The 23,329-nt window shown below is 40.7% G+C and overlaps 1 protein-coding gene across 8 annotated transcripts in view; it reads left to right on the top strand.

Annotated features, from left to right (window-relative positions):
• The window catches only part of nav2a (neuron navigator 2a), a 138,841-nt gene that overhangs the window by 106,464 nt on the left and 9,048 nt on the right, over positions 1–23,329 (top strand). For 3 of the 8 annotated variants that reach the window (XM_088070536.1, XM_088070406.1, XM_088070684.1), the window contains 16 exons: positions 504–723; positions 3,275–3,546; positions 5,132–5,197; positions 6,485–6,529; positions 7,059–7,219; positions 7,449–7,631; positions 11,331–11,383; positions 15,638–15,661; positions 16,045–16,119; positions 18,845–18,928; positions 19,027–19,150; positions 19,697–19,887; positions 20,035–20,055; positions 22,229–22,401; positions 22,589–22,742; positions 23,135–23,321. In XM_088070536.1, the coding sequence (XP_087926662.1) occupies positions 504–723; positions 3,275–3,546; positions 5,132–5,197; positions 6,485–6,529; positions 7,059–7,219; positions 7,449–7,631; positions 11,331–11,383; positions 15,638–15,661; positions 16,045–16,119; positions 18,845–18,928; positions 19,027–19,150; positions 19,697–19,887; positions 20,035–20,055; positions 22,229–22,401; positions 22,589–22,742; positions 23,135–23,321 (2,033 nt within the window). The remainder of the gene's footprint in view (positions 1–503; positions 724–3,274; positions 3,547–5,131; positions 5,198–6,484; positions 6,530–7,058; positions 7,220–7,448; positions 7,632–11,330; positions 11,384–15,637; positions 15,662–16,044; positions 16,120–18,844; positions 18,929–19,026; positions 19,151–19,696; positions 19,888–20,034; positions 20,056–22,228; positions 22,402–22,588; positions 22,743–23,134; positions 23,322–23,329) is intronic. The other 5 variants (XM_088070736.1, XM_088070462.1, XM_088070500.1 and 2 more) reach the window with 4 other exon arrangements.

Genomic DNA, 23,329 nt, shown 5'->3' with positions numbered 1-23,329 from the left:
CTGAAAGCCTGATTATTCTCGAGCGCTTTTAACTAAATGTTTTTAAAACCCAAGGTCTTTTTATCATTATATTATTTTAATCTTTTAACATTATTTTTGCTTTTTATTGCTTTTGTTTTTAATCATATTGTTTTAGCTTTGAAATGTGTTATTTTACATTTGAATAGAATTGTTCTTTTGTATTATGTTGTTTTTTTTATTTCTGTGTGCTTTATAAATAAATCTGCCTTGTCTTGCCTAAAAGTAGAATCACTTTATATAACATTATATTCTCCTTTAAGGTCACAATAAATAGACAGAATCTTTCTCTCCATAGAAGTTTGAATATTAAATTCAACATCATTACACTCTGCCTCTTCTTTTGGTTTAGTGCTCCTTTCATTGATGATGTTTTTTTTTTTATTTAACAGAATTAGTAGTATATTAAGAAATCACATCCTTTGCTCCTTTTGAGTATTTTAGCTCCTGTTCTGACCGTTTCTCCACTCCCTGAATGTCCACAGGTTGTTTGGTGGGAAGCCCAGTAAACAAGCTCCGGTCACTACGGCTGAAAACATGAAGAACTCCACTGTCATCTCCAACCCTCACGCCACCATGAACCATGTGGGCACGGTGCTGGAGTCCCCCGACGGAGGGCTGGGGGGCGTGGACAGCGAGACCAGCAGCCCCCTGTTTGGAGGCAGAGCACAGGGGTTAGGGATGGGGACGCTGGGCAGCGAGCAGGTGAGCGAGACTCAGATTTAGACAATTTTTTAATCCCACCAGGTGCAATTAGTTTGAACAGCTTGCTGTGTACACATACAGTAACATGTAGACACATAAATAAGTAATAAATAAAGATAAAAACGAATAAGAAACAAATGATGGAGACAGTGGGTTGGTCTGTCAGTCAATGTGGTCTTTAAATGATTAGAGCGTTGATAACCAAAACATTTCCGAGTTCCTTGAGGATTATTGGCTGTGATTCTCCAAAGTAACCATCTTCAAACTGCCTGACGTAGCCTGGTTTATCTTGAGATCTGTTTCACCGAGCACCCACTTATTCATTAGTTACGCTGGTATTTTTAGCTGTATGCATTCTCCAAATGCCCACCACTCATTACTGACCATGAAAAGAGATTTCCTCTTTCTTTTCTTTTCTCTTCTTTTCTTTTTTTCTTTTCTTTGGAGCTAATTTTGGTATTGCATTTGAATTCTTTTTTGCCAGGCTAGTGGCGGCAATGTCGGCCTATTGGTTAGTCAAACCACGTTGGTGCAGACTGCATTACCAACAACTACTGGGCTGAGAGCCATGACACTTTGTACACATAATCATGTCCCTCTGTGAAGGAATTGTAATAACTTATGAATAATTTCTTAAAGCAGCTACAGTCGTTATTGTTGTAAAAACAATGTGTCCCAGTACAGTGTCAAAGGGGTCACAGGTTATGATGAACTCACAGGGGATTTTCACCTGAAGATGATGGAGTTTTATGGGGCGTTTCAGCTTATTGTTTAGTTGTCTGGCCCACAACTTCACTGTTCTGGTTCACTCTAACTAATGTTAGTGTTTGAAACTGCAGCACGCAGCTGTTTTTAGCCAAAAAAACCTCACTGTACACTACCTGCTCTGCAGCAAACAGACAGTGCCTGGGTGTTGAACGGAGTGGAGCATTTAGCAGCTAAAGACACACACAGCAGAGACTAAAATCAGTGATAAAAAAGAGTGAATATTGGATTTAGATCACTTTGTAACTCCTGGATGTGTAATAACCAACTGTTTGCTAGCATGTTTTCCATATTAACTTGAAAGGTGATGATATGTGAATGTGTGTTCACAACCTTGTTTCCGCTGCTCCTAAATGAGTTGTTGCAGGTTTAACTTTTATTTAGTGTCATCGTCAACTCAAAATGCTATTTAATATCTGAACTTATGACATTTCCTATAGCTTCAGCTGTACTCTCCAAGATGACATCAATCGATTAATCGTTGCAGCTCCAGTGCAAATCAGCAAATGTTAACACACTAAGCTTAGATGATAACCATTGTAAACATTAGCATGTAGCATTGTCATGGTGTTTGCATGCTGATGTTTGTATTAAGCTCAAAGCCTCAGCGTGCCCAACTACAGCCTCACAGAGCCGCTACAATAGACTCTGAGTCTTGTTTTATGTCACACTGTGTGTATTTTATTACTTTCCTCTATACAATGATATCTGATTTTTTATCATTTAACTTTGGAGCTACTGTCATTTCCACAGTTCAACCAAGATTCAAACCAGAAAGTTAAGTTTTAGTTTGAGATTAGGAAAGATTATGTACCTTTGGGCTTAGAGATAGTGTTTGTGTCAAAGGTGTTTGTCAGCTGATGACGAGGCTTTGGCGTGAAGATGATTTTGTTCTCACCTGACTCATACCACAAACAAACAAAGTGTTTTCTGTGGAAGTTGAGATGTGCAGTCTAGATGCTTGTTTGACAAACTGTAAGCTACATATTGCAAAGTGAAAACATGCTCAGTCATGAACTCACCGTCACCTTCTCACATGATTCATGAGACTGTATCTGACTATGTCTCAATCATTAAGTGACTCACTGGGTATGGTTTTTAAGCAGCAGCCATGTCTTTAAAAACAGTTAGCAAAGGTTCAAAAGTTTAAATGGTTATCTTCAGGCAAATAGAACATCAAGTGTGCGTGAAAAAATCATCAGACAAAGAAAGAAAGGCAGCAAATTTAAAGGAACAGAATGAGTTGCTGAATGTGCTAACTCTTTAAAACCTGGGCAAATTGGCTTGTTTTCACACAAAAACATGGAAAGATTGCAATAAGCAACTTAACAAGAAATGACCAAATGTTAGGAGTTAGGAATATTGGTAAAAAGTTAATTGAAAATGAGCTGAAACTGTCAAAAAGGTAAAATATCAAAAATAGGAAATTACCTGTAAAAACTAATAGTAGTAATAATAATAATTATTATTATTATAATTTTAATAATTATAATAAATGTAAATATGTAAATATGTAAATGTAGTTGGTATGAGTATAATTTTTTTTCTTTAGTTATTTGATAATTTTCTCGTGATTTTTTCCCTCTCTTTTGGCTAATTTTCAGGTCATAGAAAGACACCTAACCAATTTGCTCACATTTTAAAGGTCTAAATGCTTGTGAAATGCATCTGAACGCAGCACAAGAAAAATTATATCAATGAAGGTTTCAAAGGGTTTAGCGACTCATTGTTTCAGCACTTGAATGCACACACTGCAGACAACAACACCCTCTCCATCCCTCCACAGGCCTCCAGTCCTGGCTCAGTCTACTCCACCGGACCCTCCAACAGCCTGACATGGGGCACCACCTTCAGCAGCTCCTCCGCCCAGAGCAGAGAGAGCACACTGGGCGGCCACGGCGGGACGGGCAGCATGGGATACCCCTCTGTCAGCAGCATGCACACCAGCAGTGAGTCTATTGACATGAGCCTGGGCAGCGCCGGCCACGGGACCCACAGGGAGGACACCCTGTCCGCTCTGGGACGCACCGGCAGCGTCAAGACCGGCATGTCTGAGAGGTGAGAAAAATTGGTGAATTTTATTGTTTTCCAAAAAAAACCCATCAAAAGTAAAGTCTGACATCTGTTCTCCAGCAGCATCTTTCCTTCATCAGTGTGTTGTATGAGATTGTTTCCAGGTTTCTTGCATAAAGTCTGTCAGCTTATATTAGCCACCATAAGCTATTGGTGGCACTGGATCGAGAAGGACTACAGCAGTAAAGTCTGGGAGTGTGTTGAACAGACAGAGATTACACTGCGTTTCGTTTCTAAAGCCTGATTTATGGTAGGGTGCAGAAGCACTTTTGATGAGTGCCGTTTCAGGGAAATGATACATTTTCAACAGAAACAAGTTTCGTTCGACACTTAATGGTGCACATCTGTAGAATTTTGTTATGTGGTGGTCATGTTTTGTCACTCAGTGTGACTGATAGTGTCCTCTCCCTGCCGATAGTAGTCCACACCGATTCCGACCTGCACCTGACCTTCATTCAGCGTCTCTGTCCTCAGAAGCAGCCGTCTGTCACCAGAAGCTCCTGCAGAGCTGAGAGGACAGCGGACGGCCAAACTGCAGTCACCAGGATGACTGACAGCAGACATTTCCCAGCCCACTGCAGCAATCAAATGTCCGAATCACAGACTTTCTGGGAGATGATCTATCAGTGTAGATACAGTTCATATATAAAACACATATACTTGGGGCTATTTGTGTGATTGAGGCCACTGTCTGTGCAGATAACTTCACAAAACGCGGCAGATTTAGACTCAAACTGTAAAAAAAAAAATGCAGGCGGTCTCTGGTTACCAAGGAGATGATGAATGTTTGATTTCTGTTGAGCAACATTCATCAAAAGCACCCTACTATAAATCAGTTTAGATTCACTGCATTTCAGAACTAAATGTTGCTGGTAACTGTTTTATATAAAAAACATATAAAAATCTTATGAATAAGAAGCCCTTGGTACAGATTAAAGCATTCAACATTTCATAAAAGTAGTTTAAATTATCTTTACATAAAAAAGATAAAAACAATGTAATACTACTTACATGTTAATTTATCTGTAATAATACTCTACTACTTTTTGCAGAGAAAACTTTTATTTAGTAAAATTCTGACTGCAAAACTTACTTTTTTAATATTAATACTGTCACTTGACAATTTAAAGACTTCTCCCATCTTTGGCAATGGTAAAATGCTGCCCAATTCTAACAATGACTCCTTTTTAAAGAGTCTAGAATTGTGATGATGCAAAAAGCGTCCGTCTCGTCGAAGTGTCGCCTCTTGTTTGCCGTTCTGTCCACGCTCGAGCAGAGAAACAAAATCCTGTGGCGTCCTCAGTCGATTACGCAGTAATTGTGGTCATTGTAGCGGATTCCATCTTGACAGGTTGACTGTGTAATGTGACAGGAATGTCTCAGAGGAAACTTAATAGCATGTGGAGTCGAAGCTTTGAGGCTATGACATCACCCTCCTCACCGAGTTTTCTTATTAACTTCACTGGTGAAGAATCTCGCAGTTGACCTTTATCCTGCAGGATTTACTTCACTCTCTAAACTTTTCTTTCTCTGTGTCTGTTGTGCGTTTTTCCTTCCTGTCTCCCATCAGTCCCCTCTCCTCCCCCTCCGCTAGCCCTATATTCAGCCGAAACACGCTGCCTCGGAAGCAGGACAGGTAAATGTACCTGTGTGCAGTGTTAGGCTTCTGGTTTGACGGCTGTGGAGGTTCCTACTGAACCACCACCTGCTGCCACACAGAGAGCATCACAGAGAGAGGCAGTGTGCGGTAGCTCGTTGTGTTTGATGGTTTTTATGTGGTGTTTCACTCTGTGTGGTAGCTTGTGGTTATTTTTAGGACCTCTAGCTCCTACATGAATGGAAATGTGTGAGTGTGTGAACATGAGGTTGTCTGTGTGGATGTTGGCAGATTCATTGTTTTTGTTTAGTGGTCTGTGTTCACATACTGCCACCTTGTGGACAGAGTATGTACACGCAGGTTTACCCAATAGCATGATGAGCTGAGGATGTTTACTATTGATTTCACACTGCAAAACATCTCAATCATAAGACGTGTTTTACCATTTCTGAGCCCTTGAAGTCTTGTTTTCAACAAAAAACACAATATTCATCTAGTTTAAGACGACTGTAACTGTTTCAAGAATTTTTGAATGGAGTGTGTCTTTAGTCCAGTGTAGTGATCTGCCTTAGTCTGCTTTCTCTTAAGGAAAATTCTTGTAACAATCTGAAAGAGGAGTGTTTTCAGTTGTCTTAACAATGAGAGTTTTAAGATGGAGTTACAGTCAAATTCAGGGTGCTGTCACACCTGTAGTTTGGTTCATTTGGTCCAGAACAGAGGGGGAAATAAAATATTGTTGCATTTTGTCTACAATTGACAGAATTTGACATATGCAGGAGGCCCTTGCATATGTGTTGCCATGTTTACATGTATGCATCGGTGTAAATAATTAACAGGCTAAACATGGCCTTTATACAGAAGGTTTGGCAAATTTGACTATCATCAGATGATTAATTATAGTGAAGCTTTTGAAAACATGCTAAAATCACATATCTGCTATCATAAAATTCTGTGGTTGATTTGATTTCTTTCACCACAAACAAATGCGCCAGAGTCCGTTTGGAAGCAAACCGAGGTCCAGCTTTTAAAGTGGTCATGGCTCAGTTGTTTGGTCTTCCCCTGGGTTTGATTTACAGATTTCACACCAGCCCAAACAAACTACACTAACCAGGCAGATGAACCAGAGTTCGTTTTAACCAAACTAGGCCGGTTAGGTGTGAAAGCACCCTTAGTTTACAAGATAGAGATTTTTTTGCAGTGTGTTAGTTCAGATGTCATAGTGTCAGAAAAATATGTTTAAATATTTTTGGGTAGTTCTTGAGAGATGCAGCCACATCTTCCTTTGCCCCCTTTGCATTCCTCCTCTGAAGTGTTTCTCTCCCACAGCGGGACACACTGTGGTAGAAACACTCTGCCCAAGAAGGGACTCAGGTACTGACTCCACTTCCTGCTGGACATGTTGCGCTTTTACACACTGGTTCACCAAATTTTCTTTGTCTTTCTTTTACTTCTGCGTCTACATTCACTCTTTGAGACTTGTGCTCACGCTTAAATGCTTTGGACATTTATTTTTGTTTGGCACTTGTGTTGTTGTGTTGTGCTTCTGTGAGGAGGCATGTCACTTCGTATCACAGCTACTGTGTTGTGCTGTAGCCGGCTTGATTTCGGTGATCAAATTTTCTTTGGCTTCTTTGCTGCTTTTTTCCCCAGTTTCTGTTGCTCACAGCTGAGAATCCGTCTTGTGTTCACACTTGTGATTTCTTGTTTCGGTGTCTGATTCATCATGTTAGATCCCGGCTACTAATCCGGCTGCTTAAGAGGGTGAAAAAATCCACTTCATGATTGTAAAAAGTCAGAAAAATCAGAATCATCTTGTTCTGTAAAAACACAGAATCCACTCTGCACTTGTTCAGTTTTGTGTCTTTGCTTCCACTTGAACCTTTTCTTTGACTTCCTGTAGGTATGGCCCGTCTCCTCAGCTTCGAGGCCACGAGGAGGCCCGTGATTGGCTGCGTTCACACTCTACCAGCGGGCTGCAGGAATCAGCCAGTAACTCCCCGTTCTCCCCCAGCTCCAGCCTCACCTCCCCCTCTGGCACTCGCTTCAACTTTGGACAGCTCGGTATGCCACCCACACCCACACACACAGACAAACACACACACACAGACAAACACACACACACACACACACACACACACACACACACACACATACACACACACACACACACACACACACACACTCCACCAAAACCCAGCACTCCATGTGAGTTTATACTATGCAGGATTTTTTATTAAAAATCCATTCGTTGACTCATAAAAACATAAATTTTGTATATCATTTTTCACAGCATCCAGCCCGACCTCGGCAGGTCAGATCAACCTTGCCGGTCTGCGCAACAACAGTCTGACCAATCAGGACGTCTCCTTTGACCCCTGCAGCGACAACCGTTTGAGAAACTCCTGCATGTCGCTTGACGAGAAGACTCGCACCATGAGCAGGTCGGGCTCCTTCAGGGACGGCTTCGAGGAAGGTAAGAGGAGACAAGAGAAGGAAGGACAGATGTAAGGGAGGTTACTCAATATTCGGTGACTCTGTGTGAGTTCTGGCCCTGGTCTTCAGATGTTTGGAGTAATCTGTAATTACACAGTAATCCTTTTCAAAGACCTGCACGCCTCCATCTCTTTGTGACTGTGAAGCCTCTCCTTCCTTATTCCACATCTCCGTGCCAAAAGAATTATTATTCCGTTTGTTTAGAGAACATTAGGACGGATTACAACTGCTCCTCTAAGAAAATCCCTCCATCCCCTTAGAAATCCATAATCAGCTTTGGTGCGGCTTTGTTTTTTTCATAAGCTTGTTTATTGGGAAAAGTACCCAGCCGTGCTTTTCCCACCAGCAAGATGACTCCCTGCTCAGGCGAGCTTGCTCCGCTGGAGTCTGCTCAATCCTCAGGGCTAATAGAAACACAGCGCTTTGATTTAGAGGAAAAAACTGGGAGGGAAGGAAGGAGGTTTTGTATGGTGTTGAAAATAGTTCTATTAATGGCTAAAAAAGTCACACATTAATATTAAATAGCCACGGCTGGTTGTGAACTTGCATCTCAGCGAAATGCAATATAAACAATACACCACAATGTACACACTTACCCACAAAATAATGCAGACACAAAACAGTGTTTGTAATTAAAGAGCACAAGGCTTAATTTTTCATAACAAAAACTGTCATCAGGTAAATCCAAAAAGTTTGCACTCCAGAGTTTTCAAAAGGTGTTCTGGGCGATGTAGTTAATCAGTAAAATCACATATGATCATCACGGACTGACAGTGGAAAGTAGGGTTGCGACCATATGTGATTTTCACAGAACAATAACTATCTCATAAAATATCACTGTATACAGTATTTCAAAGTCATTATAATTCTCATCAGTTACAGTGACCCTTAACCCTTTGACACCTGGATCGCCATCACTTTTCTTGTTTTGCGTTCAGACGTCTGTACAAGTGTTTCGTTTTTATGTATTTATGTATATGTCTTGTACTTTTTATTTATTTATTTTATCTAATTTTTGGTAATTTCCTCCTGAGTCGCTCATTGCCCACTCCCCATGTTTTTGAAAGAAATCATGCCAGTTTGCTCAGGTTTCAAAGGGTTAAAGGAATGAAGAAAGGGTTTGTTTTAGGAGGGAGGAGGGGTCAGATTTTTATTTTTTAATCATGTTTTTTCAAAATATCAAATGAAATACAGAGATACAGAGTAATATAACAAACAAAATCATCTAGAGTAGACGCTTACATTCTTATTAAGTGTGAAGCAATAATCACATAAATCAGTCCTTCTTAACATCTAAGACACTATGACGGCTTAGACAATGTGTAATTTTGCAAATGCATGAACTTTGTGATGTTAAACTTATTTCAAAAGTCATTCATGTTGTTAAACTTAAAAGCGAAGACCAGTGATGAAAACAAAATAAGAAGGTTCATGTAATTGTCTAAGAGAAGGAGACAGTTGTCACTCTTCTATTATACAGCCGTCTTTAAAAGACACGCCTGATCTTTTCCCCGTATTTTGAAGCTATTATACAAACCCAAAGGTAGCGCACATCTAATGTGCACATGCACAATAACACAGACACAGGCTTATTATTATTGCGCCCCCCAGTAGCACATCTGCCTCTCTTTCCCAGCTCCATGACTCTGTCTTCCCTTTCAGAGCAGGAGATAATTACAGGGATCACAGTGAGAGGCGTGAGAGAGACGTGATGACATACACGAAACCTCCGAAAACTTTCTCTCTCTTTGTGTGTGTGTTGGATCGCAGTGTGTGGGTCTGCGAGGACATGCGGTTTGTGTGTACATGTGTATGTTGTCGAGGTGTAACGTTACCAGACCGTTGTTAGATTGACAGGACAAAAGTCACATCATCCACCCAACACTTTGTCAGACCTGTCCTGTGTGGTAACAACACCAAGACACAGTGTCACTTCATCCCCTCCACCCAGACCCTCCCTCGCCTGCATGCTCTCCTTTATATTTGCTCACCTTCTCCCTATACTTGTAGAAACATATTTTCCAATAAAAACGGATTCATAGATTATATACTTATTCCTCTGAGTTAGTTGTTCAGAAACCGAGAATAATGGTTGTTATATCTGAAAATACCACCGACTGTCTGTTGCCATTTTTTATTATGAGACAGCTGTGTGCATTACATCACAATATCAACGAAACTGTGGAGGAAAACTAAAATGTACATTAAAATGCTGTCAATGTTGCTGACAGCTTAGATCCAATCAAGTATTAACAGTGGTGGAAAAACACTCAGCAGAACGGAGGAAGTTGAATGTTGACCCCCAAACCCCAAAAGTGTCTCCCCCAACTTTGAAACAAAACCTAAGCCCTTAGTGGAGCCAATTTTAGACACTTTGAATACCACTGAATACCACTAGTATGTAGTACTGCATCCTATCATGCAACCATATCTTATGTTATTGTATATTAAAAAAAACAGCAACTATTAGTGTCAGATACATTAAGTGGAATAAAAATAAAAAAATAAAAAAATTCCTTCCAAAATGTTGAGGAATTAAAATATAGATGAGCATAAAATGGATATACTTGAGTGCAACAACCTCAAAACTGTGCTCCACTTGAGTGAATGTACCGAGTTAAATTTTGCCAGAGTATGAAAAAGGACAGATTCTCAATGCTAAAACAAGCAGCAACATGTACACATTTGCCATCAATAAACTGCCAAACAGCAGGGTCATGAGTTGGACTCGAACCCGCGGTCGCTACGAGAATGACTTTGCCTTCATTTATGGGGCGCCTGCTTTATCCACTGAGTCACCCAACGCCCCTATTGGTTGATAGTTTTGTCTATAAAATGTTGGGAAATGCCCATTATGACACCCACACCGCAAAGTGATATCTTCCATCCTTTTTTTGGATTGTTGGTTTTATTAAACCAAAAATCCAAAACCTGAACATAGTAATTTTACTGTCATGTATGACAGTAGAAGCTGGAACCAGGGAGTTTTTGTTTGAAAACTGAAATAAAAAAAAACCCTTCAAAATAGTTGTAATAATGTATTTTCTGTCAGTCAATGAATCAAGTCATTGTTGCTGGAGTCAATTTCAGGTCTTAAAACGATGACAAACGTTAAAAGATCTCATCACATGACCTGCGCAAGCTAATTAATGTGATTTAAACAGACAGCGGTGAATCTAAATTAATATTTTTCCTTCTTATGTGGCTCCCTGCACACCTCACTGTCTAGACCGAATCAAGATAAAAGTGAGTCCTCAGTAAACCGATGTCTCTGAGGTGAATGAATGCATGAATGTGCCGGGATCAGCCTAACCTCTCTGTGTGGTTGATGACATCACTACCGCTGATCCTTTCTGATCTGCTCCCAGGCAGGAAACAGAGCTGGCGTTGTGTCCTGGCCTCTGATGTGTGATTAGCGGCTGAGTCATTAGCAGAGTAATGCTCAGGCTGTCATTAGTTGCGCCACAGTCCAACTGTAACGTGTAGGAGTTTTTATCTTTATGACCGCAGAGCAGTTTGGGAGGAGGCGGGAAGAAGGAACTGGGAACACTAGGCAGAACGGTGTTGGGTGGGAGCGGAGTGGGTGGTGTGTGGAGGGGTCTGTTATAATCATGGTGATGTTGTGTGTACAGACGTATTTTCTAATCCCCACCTTTGCTTGTGGTTTTTGTCTCTTCAGTTCATGGATCATCCCTGTCTCTGGTCTCCAGCACCTCCTCCATTTACTCCACGGTGAGTGCACAAAACGTCAAGAGTTAATCAGGAATTAATGTTATGCAAATTCCCTCTGAATCCTGGTACACTCAATAATTGCGCAGTACAGAAACAATGTGTTTTTTCAATACTTTTTATTTGTGAACATTTTTTTCATGTTATAGTGACAATGAGCAACCCCCCCCCAAAATCAAACATATCGATAAGTATGAGGTCATGGGATGTTTAAAGAGTCAAAGCAAATGTTCCTAATTTAAGTATAGAAGCAACATGTGTTGTGTATTTAAATTGCACTACTTTTTTTTTTGTCCAAAAAAGCACACAGACAACTGGGGTTTTTTAAAGGAGGGGACCAGTATACTGAATTTCACACATTTGCTTGACGCAGCAGTTGCTCCCGAGTGGAACATAATCAAATCATGTCCTAACAGCAAATGAGCATCTGACTATCACGTTGCATCATGTAACATTAGCACTATCTGTCGACATTTAATCCATTAAATTTGCAAATCTGTCACATCATGTAAACAAACAACATAGGCTTACCTATCAGCTGTGCACATGAGACTGGATCATAAGGCTGGATCTACAGAGACGTAAACACTTACAAGATGGATGAGTAGCCCACTTGCTGTCTTCATACATCTGTAATAATACTTTTTCAAAGCAGAAATCGCACGTTTTACATTGTGATATAGCAAGTAGCCTAGGTTGTTATTGGTGTTGGTCATTTTCCATAAAATTTCAGCTTCCTTGTGATCTCCCTCATACCATCCTCCACCTTATTTAGGTTTTTGTAGTGAAAATAGGAGCTATTGTTGAGGTAATAACTCATTTCATCTTGAAGAATTTGCTGTTCCTCGTCCATTGCGGCGCCTTCAAAGCGAGCGACGGGAATAAATACAAACACAGCATCTGACAAAAATTCAGCTCAAAACAGCACACTGTGTCACTCACAGCCAGTAAGTACATCTCTTTCACTGGCATCAAAAATGTTTAAATATTAGAACCGTTTTCGTTTTCTTGATAGACTAACTCTGACATGTCTTGTCCTATCACCCAAAAACACACAACTTTCTACTGGCTGCATTAATCCATTTATAAACGAACATAATAATATGTTAATCACGTTGTTTGTGATATTGCTTATTACTAATGCAACAAAAAGTTGGATTTAGCTCAGTGACGCCGTCAGCGCAGGTGTAGGCCACTTTTAAATATGCCAGATCGTGCCATAATGACAAACGCTGGCTCAGCTGGTTGCATAAAATCAGACCAGTGCTAACTCGCACACCAGACCGGACAGGCAAAACCTGAAATCAACCCAACTCTACTGACAAGTTTATTTTTCAACTGTAAACTGTTCCACTCAGGACATATCACAGTCACAACACTTTGTTAACACAATTTAGTGCATCACAAATGTCAGCCCTAACACTTAGGAGACATACCATGTAAATGCAGTGCTCCTTACTGCATATCATTACCTCAATCTCCTCATATTTTCTGTCCCCTTCTCCACTGTAAACTGTGCTATTCAGGCAAAAAAGGCATAAAGAAAAAAAACAAAAAACAATCATGAACATGTTTAAAAAATAGATTTTTTTTTCACTCAAAATATTAATATTAACATTAGTCTCAAACATACAGACACTCATATGCATTTCTCTACTTAAAAGTATTAAATGAATCTGTAATAAGAGCACCATCAGTATTAATATCACTTCCACCTACTCCTTTTCAGGCATGAAATACTTGCTGAATATGTCCGATGGCATTCTGGTGCTGTTAGTCTTGCTTATATTTTATTTTGTTTTACTTGGCATGTTCAAAATAAATATCGAACTCATTTCACACATTTAGTAAAGAATCAGTATCAGCTCAATTATTCAACCCTAAAGAAAAAAGGGGGAAAAAAGCAGGCTCTGTGTAACTTTGGTGTTATCTAGTTTTGGAAAATCTTTTCAAAGTATTCTTCACTTCACGTAACTCCACAGTTCATGTGGAAACCAGAGCAACCAGTTTGTGGTTTTGCCTTTAGAATGATGAAATATTAAGTGTTTGAGTTTGCAAAACACACTGTTACACATTTAATCCATCCAGATATCTGACTCAAACACCCTGTGAGAAAAAGGTTTGGCTTTGTTGGGACAGCCCACATGAACGCACAGTAGCCAATCAGAGCCCAGTCTTCACAGGAAAGCCCCTCCTCCCTCTGTGGGCTGGTTTACTCACCTGGGCAGGTGGAGCAGAGAAACACTGGATCTTTACTTGGCACTGGCTGGTCCTTTGAGCCGGAGAGTCTCAGGTTTGAATTCAGAGGGGGGAAGAGAGTGGAGGCAAAGATGATGGCGACTTTATCCCTGACGGGCACCGTCACGCCCTGGCAGCTAACGGTAGGGATGAGGAGGACTGTTAAGTGCAGCAGTACTTTACTCTGCTTTTTTTAATTTTTCTGTCGGAGGTGTAAATCAAATATATGATTACACAGAACACAGATGTTTTCTGTTAACTTTTTGTTGCTTGTGTATAAAGACCTTGCTTTACTGCCATGATGTTGTCAGTTCATGGGATTGCTTTTGTTCCTGATGTCCTGCTGCAGGATTTTGCATCAGAGTGAGATCTCTGTGTTTTGTCTGCGTTTCTGAGGCAGACCAGCTGTTCTGTTTGTATTATCTCGGATCGACTGGTTCTGCGTGCGTGATTGACAGCTCTGTTTGGGCGTGTAGACCATGTGTGGACAGATGCCACTTTGTAAAGCAGCTACTCATGCCGCAGAACACATGTGCTTTAAACATGGCTTTACATGCACAGACACATTAGGCTGTTGAAACCTGTTTTAATGCTTTGTGGTTGGTAGGTGGAACCACATGAAAAATCGTTAATTATCACATGTTCTGCGCCTTTGCTTATGTCATAACACAAGAGATGTGTTCAGGCTGCCCACAGGCCTTAAAAGTTAAGGTTGTGGATTTAAAAAGAAGATAATGTTAAGAAACTTTAAAACTACAGTAGAATTAAATATCATTGGATAAATATGACAGATTAATTAATTACAAGTAAATACAAAATTTAATTGTGAAAATTTTATAAAATAAATAAAATCCTAAAACAGAAAAAAAAAAGAAAAATTAACAAAAATTAACAATAACTACAAGAAAGAAATTAGTTTTTTAAAAAAAAGACGGACAGAAAAAAGGATATGACCTGTAAAAAAGTTCTTAAAAAAATATAATAATTTTGTAAAATAATTTTAGATATGGAATTATGTATATTACAGTGTTTCCCTTGCTACTTTCATTTTTCCCTGGAAATATTTCCCTAGCTTTTTAAAAATAATTTCCCAAATCTACTAATTTCCTGCAATTTATGAATCATCTGTTACTTAGTTGCTTATTGCCTTTTTGTCGTGTTTTTAAAAGAAATCACACTAATTTGGTCAAGGTTCAAAGATTTAAATACTTGTGAAAGACACATGAAAGGACAGTAATGGCGCTCCAGGTATCAAAGGATTAATAGCCTATGACTAAAACAAGCAGCGGATAGTGTTTTTGTTTTCCCCTGTAGCTGTGGGTAGCTAGTGACCAAAGAGCATCATTCTTTACAGTTACTATTCCAAAATAGCACAAATGGCGGACGGTGGAACAACCAAAGTTACTGTGGAAATCCCACCCAGTAAAAGAAGGAAAGTCGATAAATTTCACTGTCACTCGCTATAAACCAGGCGTAACAAAAGCGTCAGTCAGGTTGAGAGAAAAACGTTTTCAGATGCAGTGTTGGTGCACTGTGTAGCTTGTTTATATGTAAATACGGGTGTTACATGTTTCACTGTTGTGGTGAGCAGCGGCAGCAGCAGCGGGGCGTGATGTGTTCGTGCGAGCATTTGTTTTGCCTGCTCTCACACTGTATGCATTTTTCTACCTGTCTTTTCTTACTATTGTTCTGTGTGCAGCCCATAGAGACAATGGGATTCTCCCTCTCTCTCTCACACACACACACACACACACACACACAGAGAGAGGGAGAGAGATGAGTGAAATGCCTTCAGGAGGATATCTCTGCTTTCCAGACATATTACACTCGACAATCTCCTCCACAGTTTATACAGCTCGTCACCATGGAGCCAATAAATCAGACAGGAGTCAGGACATGTGCGTGGTGCCTGGTCTGACCTGCGGCTGCTTCAGCTTCTTCTTTTTCATTAAAGCATGTCAGATTTCAATCACTACTTCCTCTAATGATTTTCTCTTCTTCTGATGTTTGTTTTTACAGAATGAGGAGAAGTCTCAGTCGGAGGTAGGCATCAACCCGCCCACACCACTTCTATCCTGTCTTTAATTTTCTGTGCAGTGGCTCAACTTGTTGGAACATGGGGGCGTTTTCACAGTTGTATCTAGTTACACATGTATCTGTATTGTGAGTGACCCTGTAACAGGCTCTTGTTCCTCTCTGAACACCTGTGTACACCTGTATGCGCTCTTTTATGCAAGCACTGTGTTTCATCTCTTAACCTGAACGTATCAGAGCTCCAATCTGGGATCCTCCCTTATTTGTTGCAACAGTTTTTTTTCTCCATATTTTGTCTAGATGCGTGTGTCTGGTATTGCATGTTTTTGTGGACCAGGCATGTATGCTTTCGTCTGCGTTGTTTTGATGTTGAGCTTTTTTTGCAACCTCAGATCCGCAAGCTGCGTAGGGAGCTGGACGCCTCCCAGGAAAAGGTTTCCGCCCTGACGACACAGCTGAGTGCCAACGTAAGTGAGCAAGCACGCAAACACACACTCCTGACATGTTGTTTATTGTGCCACAATTTTAATCATAAGTATAGCCATTGAAAAACTAATGTTGTTGAGGATTTTATTTTAAGGGAACAGTGTATAGGATTCAGTGGCGTCTGGCAGCGAGGATTGCAGATTGCAGCTGAAACGTTTCCCGTGCACCAAGTGTGAACTCCCGGTTAGGATTCTTTCAGTGTTCAGGAGGTATAATGGTGTAATGGTATAATCCTGTAGGTATCAGGTATAATGTTGATCACAATCACCATCTTGAGTTAGTGTGTTAGCATGCTAAAATTAAAACTAGCACTGAACCCAAAGCACAGCTGAGGCTGAAGGCAGCATCACTAGTTTTGCAGGTGTTTGATCATAAAGCAAAGCTGTCAATACGACACTTTAGAGCACCGAGGCTGCGCAGCAAAATACAGAAAAAAATGACTGAAAGAATTCATGTAATATCATGTAATTATATCAGTAATTTTAGAAGATAAGCTCTATGTAATCAATATGTCATGACCTGAAGCAGATTAAAGTTTATCAATAGCCACATTCTCAACCATTAAAAAGCTGTGATTTGGCACTCTGTTGCTCCCAAGCACCCAAATATTTCCCAAACGCACGCAAGTATGTTGCGTGATATTCATCAAATACTGAGCTCCCAACGAGCACTTTGCTCCCAGAAGGTGTAATTTTACATCTGACAGAACCATCAGGAAATCTCTTAAAGCGTCTCCAGACACGATCCTCTCTGCCACCTAACCGTCTGTATTGCACAAGTCTCGCCACGCTTCGCTTGTGATCTGCTGCCTGAGTGAGTGTGCGCTGGTGGTTTAACCGTGGATTCGAGATATGGAAGGAAGGCATCGGTGTTAGATTACAGCCAAGAGTCAAGTCTCGGCACACTGCGGAGGGACTGTCGCAGATGTGGACTGAAGATTTAGGGCTAATGACGCCTGGATACAAGAAGACGTGGTGTTGAAAGACAAACTGAGACAGAAAAGAGGATCGGGGGGGGTTCATGAGGTGGGCTGTAGTGTGTGAGGGAGGGGTTTCGTCTGCTCAAATATTTGATTACATGCCACGGACAAATGAGGAGTTATCTGAACACGCCTCAAAGCCCCCAAGGCCGAGAATCTAAGAACATCCTCTTAAGCAAAAAGTCACGACTTGAATCACAAATCAGTCAACAGTTAAATCAACTCTCACACACGACCTGCAGGCACCTGCGGATCATTTCTGTTTGTAAAGTCTGAAGCCTCATACAGTATCGTGAAGGATGACCCCACTCACCCTGATGTGTTCAAACCAGTAAAATCTGCAGCATCACACTCAAAAATGAGGGTTTCAGATCTTTGAGAGTGCGTATTTGCTGTATATAAATACATTTATAAGTTTAATCCTTTATCTCTACATTATTGAAACTGACCCTATAGAAATTGAATTTATTATTATTGTTGTTGTTGTTATTAATATTTCTTCAAAAGAATTGGCTTGTAAATGTCTTGAAAATTAACTTAATTTGGCATTTTTTATCAGAACAGGTGAAAATTTTGACATTTTATGGGTTTTGCACGTGAAAAAATAAAGCCCCACATTTAGGTTTAACCTAGATATACAAAATTTGGTCGGCATATAAAACATCTCCAGACACACAAAAAAGTCTCTTGAAGCCATGCCCTAAACTCAACATGAAGTCAGCCATTTTGAATTTACTGTGCAATTTAAGTGTATTTTTCACCATTCACAAGGGTCAAAGAACTGCCAGACACACCGTCTGTACATTATAACATCCAGAAATCTGTCAAATCAAACTGTATTGAAAAAACATTTACCCGAAGTTGGCTTGATGTTGTGTCTCAGATGAATGAATGGCTCTAGCTCCAAGGGCTGTTTCTGGTGATGATGTAAGATGATGTAACGGTTCGGCTTCAGTGTTGTGTTTGTAGTGTGGGAATCTGTCCAAAGCCACTCATTCATCACCAGCCGTTATTATTTTTCACGATTACTTGGATTTTGTTATGCTTCCATTTTGGTGCGGCGATTACTGGACTGATGTCATGTTTGGGTTTTTAGCCCAAGGTTGAAGCTGTTGTGTCGACAGCTCTCACATTTTCTCGGATGCAGGTTGTTTTTCTTAGTTCAGGTCTATGCTTGTTGTTCCAGCTCAGTTGAGAAGTATTAAGTCCTTCTTAAATCAGCTTTCTCCACATTTATTCAGTCATTTGCAGTACAGTTAGCTTTCTGCAGTTAGAACCCATAGCTGTATCGTCTGAATTGACTTCCAGCTCACTCTGATCCCAATGAGTCCAGAAACTGCCAAAAAATTGAGACACAATCCAGGCTTGCAGTATGTATGCATGTTTCGAAGAGATTTATGAGAAATTTCTTTGTAGCGTGAGACTCTTGGCGCCTTGTATTTTTGTTGATTTTATCTCTGTATGTTTAAGCTGGAAGAAAGTTTTGACTTATGTCAATGTTTGTTAGCCAGATATCTTATAAAGGTACGGGTTGAATTTGGCTGAAGTGTGGCGAACTACTGATTAGATTCTAGGACTGGTAAATATGTATTTAGCCATAATTATTTTGCTTTTTTTTAAATCAAAGATTAGCGGGAAATATTGACATAGATCTTTAAGTCTCTGGTTTACATTTTGCTTATCCAATTTATTTTTGTGACAGTTCTACAACTCTGTGTCTCCTGCAGGCTCACCTGGTGGCAGCGTTTGAACAGAGTCTGGGCAACATGACCATCAGACTGAAGAGTCTCACCTTGACGGCAGAGCAGAAGGTGAAAACAGCTTCTCTTGTTTTATGTGCTGTAAAGTATTAAAAGTGCACATTCAAAGGTGATTTATGGCTTTGAACCTCATGATTCTCTCTGTGTAGGACTCTGAGCTGAATGAGTTGAGAAAAACCATCGAGCTGCTGAAGAAGCAGAACGCTGTGGCTCAGGCTGCTATCAACGGCGTCATCAACACACCCGAACTGACGCCGAAAGGGGACAGGACAGGTACAGACAACCACTACACAAAGCAGGGAAATTTGAAGGTCAAACATGCAATTATTATGTGTATTTTGTGGCATGATTTTAGAAGTCGACTGTAGTCATGCAATGAAATTATTTTGTATTTTTCCATAAAATATAACTTGTAAGTATGTCAAGATGCAGTTCTGCACACTCATGCCACAGTGAGGGACACGTCCATGAGAAAAGCCTTTCTACCACACGTCGTACAAGAAAGATCCCAAAATTTGTCTGACGCACAAAGCTGCTAGAACATTGCATTGATAACAAAGAATTTAATGTGTAGGAGATCTTAATTTATCAATAAAGTGTTGAAGTTGAGAGCTCCAGTCTTCAAAGGGTCAAACAGCTTATGAAAGCGTCTGAAAGCAGCACAAGAAAACTGATGCTGATGATGATACTCTATTTTAGTCTTTGAAGGCCGTTTTCCTGTCATGAAGCGGACAGCACTGACTGGTTGATATCTGATATTTTATGAAAGACATATCTCACAAACACGTGTATTTCCTGCCCTCGTCTGTCTCTCCTCAGCCGGCAGTAACGGCAGCTCACAACAGCAGCAGCAGCAGCAGAATCTGCAGAATCCGCAGCCGGACCTGCGCATCAGGAGGCAGCACTCCTCTGACAGTGTCAGCAGCGTCGCCAGCGCAACCAGCCACTCCAGCGTGGGCTCCAACATGGACAATGATGCCAAAAACAAGAAAAAGAACAAAAAGAACTGGGTGAGATGCTGTAAATTTAAACAGTGTGCGTGATGAACTACTAACAAGCAGCCAGCCCACGTCTCATGGTGGTTTGTTTTTGTCTTTGTCTCTTCGTGCTTTTTCATGTCTGTGTTGATGTCACATGCTTGGGTTTCTTCCCTCTAGGCATCTTTCACTGGGGAAAAGGTGAATACGCTTAGGATTTTCGTCTAGTCAGTCCTGTTAAATTACATGTAAAGACTGATTTGGGGGTTTGCAGGTCAAAAAACATCAGACATTTATGTTAAAATTTAGTGGTAGTAATCTTGACCTGCAAATTACCAAACCATTGTTTACTGGCTAGTATCTAGTCTTAGTGTCACTTCATTAGTTGTTTCTTCACTTGTAATCATACAAAATATCATCTTACATACTTACAATTTTTTTTCTTTTTGTTATAAGACTTTTTTATGCACCGGAGGTCAAGTCAAGGAAGATGACGTAGGCAACTTTTCTAGCCCTCTGTTGTCCCGTAGGCTGAAGCAATGTTGTGTTAGCCGCCTGTGCTTGTCACTATCTGATCCAGATGTTGAGTTTTAGGAAGAGCGGTGTGGTGCTCTGTGGTAGCTGTTAAAAGATGTGAGCTCGTGTAGAGTTTCCTGCTTTAGCTCGCAGTGATAATAAACGACCCTCCTGTGTGTGGATGTGCGTCCAGCTGTCACAGTTTGTGTAGATGAGACCCCACAGGAGGCTCCTCCATGCAGGTGCTCACTCAGAGTGTGTGGAGTCTATAGGGGCGGTGTGTGTCGCAGAGTGTATAATGGATCATGAAAGACTTCCTGTTTCATGGTGGTTGTGATGTAGCATTAGCTTGCAGCTGCCAGGAGGTCAAATAAAACCCAGCTTTAGCCTTATATGGGCCTCTGGTTCAATCTCTGTCCCTCCATAACACATTAACACACGCAGACCCATATGAACATGTGCTGTTTTGTCTCTCTGTCTTCCTTTGCTTCGCTTCATGTGGCAGGTCTATGAGGTAAGAATGGTATGCGGTGTGAAATAAAAGAAACAAAGCAGCCTAACCCCAGCACTTTTTCTAGGTTACTAACCTCCTGTCCTTTTCCTCCTCCTGTCCTCTGCTGCCACCGTAGTGCCTGTCCACTCCTCCCTAACACTGCCTCTCCCTGAAAACTGCTCTTATGATGCTTGAGCCAGCTCTTAAAAGGAAAAATCCACCCAAAAATACTTGAACACTGCCAGAAATTGGGCATTGTAGTGAAAAGAGCTCATATCTCTAAATCTATAGTTGATGTGGCAGAATGTTTAGATATGTTTGGTGCAGCTATTAAGACAAAAAATTGTAAAGATGTCCTTCAAAATCACAGACAGTTGCTGTTTAACACCAATTTTAAAAACTTTTTTTAAGAATGCAAGACTGCAGAGAAGAAAACAGAGAAAATGCAACGTAGCAACAGCTTGCTGATGTGACTGTTTTATCAGTCACAATACTTTGGAATTTCTCAGGAGTTTGTTGAAAAGTTTGTAGGGGATCACAAACTTGAAAAGAAGCAGGGATAAGAGTTAAAAGTGTACGTGGTGGATTTCTCCTTCAAACACAAACTCTTGGTCAAATAATAAGAGAAAGTCAAACAGTTTGTTTTTTTAAAGATTTTTCGCCAAAAAATGCAGATTTTTTTTTAAAAGGAGCACAGATGAGTACAGCTTACAAAGCATTGCTGCCTTACGTAGTGAAGAGAAAATTGGGAAATAATGCAAATATGTTGCTCATTATGCAAGTTTAGAAAAATAAGAAATGGTTCAACTACAGAGTTAATACAGTGTAAATTATATTTTTAATATGTAATTCTCCATGTGAAGAAACACGTACACACACACACATATAAATCTGTCTCATTCTTGTGTTCAAAAATCTGAAGTCTGTGTCCCAAAAGAGACACTGTCCACACTGTCAACAGCTCCCCTTGAGATTTCTCCTTTAATATTTTGAGAAAGTTAGTAATAACAAATTTGTGTCTAATTTCTTGACCTGATTTTTAACATTTATAAATTTAAAAAACAATGATAAGATTCCAGATTACTTTACCTTAAAAAACCCAAACAAAAACAGTGAGCTATAATTATAAATCCATAGCTATATACTCACACTCAGAGTTTGGGTTTAGAGCTGTAGCTCAAGTAATAAGACAGTCTACCACCAGTTCCCTTTCTCCCTGTGACTCACTTGCACTTTTTCACAGCTGTTTTCCTCCACTTCCCCCTGGCACAATCCTCTTCTCCCTCTCAGCCGTGTGTTTTGGTGTGTGCGTTCCTCACCTGCTCACTGTCTCCATATTTTTCCTTCTGTTATTTCCACATGCAGCTACGAAGCTCCTTCAAACAGGCGTTTAGCAAGAAGAAATCTCCTAAGTCGGCCTCTTCCCACTCCGACATTGAGGAGATGACAGACTCGTCACTGCCGTCCTCCCCTAAGCTGCCCCACAACGGCACCACAGCCTCCAGCCACATGCTCAGGAACACACACTCCAACTCACTGTACGTACGCAGCGTCCTCTGTATGTGATTGTAGCACTACTGAGGGAAGAGCTTTTTCTATATAAATATATACAAAAAAGTCTCAGTGAAAACAGTATAGATGAGAAAGCTACAGAAGTCTGCTTAATTCATAATATTTCATGTCACTAAACAGTGTTTTACTGCTTGTAAATGTGTGTACATACAGATTGTCAGAGTGTTTAGACAGCGAGGCGGAGACGGTGATGCAGCTACGCAGTGAGCTCAGGGAGAAGGAGATGAAACTGACCGATATCCGCCTGGAGGCGCTCAGCTCCGCTCATCAGCTGGACCAGCTCCGGGAGGCTATGAACCGCATGCAGGTCTGCTGACACACACACACACATACACACACTTATATTAGAGAACATTACTCTCAAGGGCAAGTCAGCACTGAATCGCAGTGTGCAAAAAGTCATGTTGCACTTCTGGCCACAACCCAAAAAGTGATGTCACAGCAAAGGTTGTGGCTCTCACAGCTGGTGATAACCACCAGTTATGACATCATTGACTTGGGTGTTGAGCAACAGTTGTCATTCTCAGTGTTCAACTTTTGTTCCCCCCTTTAAAGCATAAATATTCCTGCCACTTTGAAGACACTGATAGTAACTTTTACAAAAATAACTTTGTAATTTTTGCTCAAACTGTTAAACTAGGCAGTGCTGTTCAAACGTAAATCAAGACTTACTGAATTGCCTATTTCTCACATCTGCAGGTGGAGATTGAGAAGCTGAAGGCAGAGAATGACCGTCTGAAGGTGGAGAATCAGGGCAGCAGGATGGGCTCCCAGGCATCCATTTCCTCCTCCCCTCCACCTCACACACACAGCCAGGCCCAGGGAACCGGGCCGGCGCTCTCCCAGCACAGCCTCAACCTCGCCACCAGCGAGTCCACCAGCCTGGGTAAGACA

Source organism: Plectropomus leopardus, chromosome 1, assembly GCF_026936395.1.
Source record: "Plectropomus leopardus strain MGB_pleo_1.0 chromosome 1, ASM2693639v1, whole genome shotgun sequence".
Classification (NCBI taxonomy): Eukaryota; Metazoa; Chordata; class Actinopteri; order Perciformes; family Serranidae; genus Plectropomus; species Plectropomus leopardus.
This window is presented reverse-complemented; position numbering and strand designations above follow the sequence as displayed.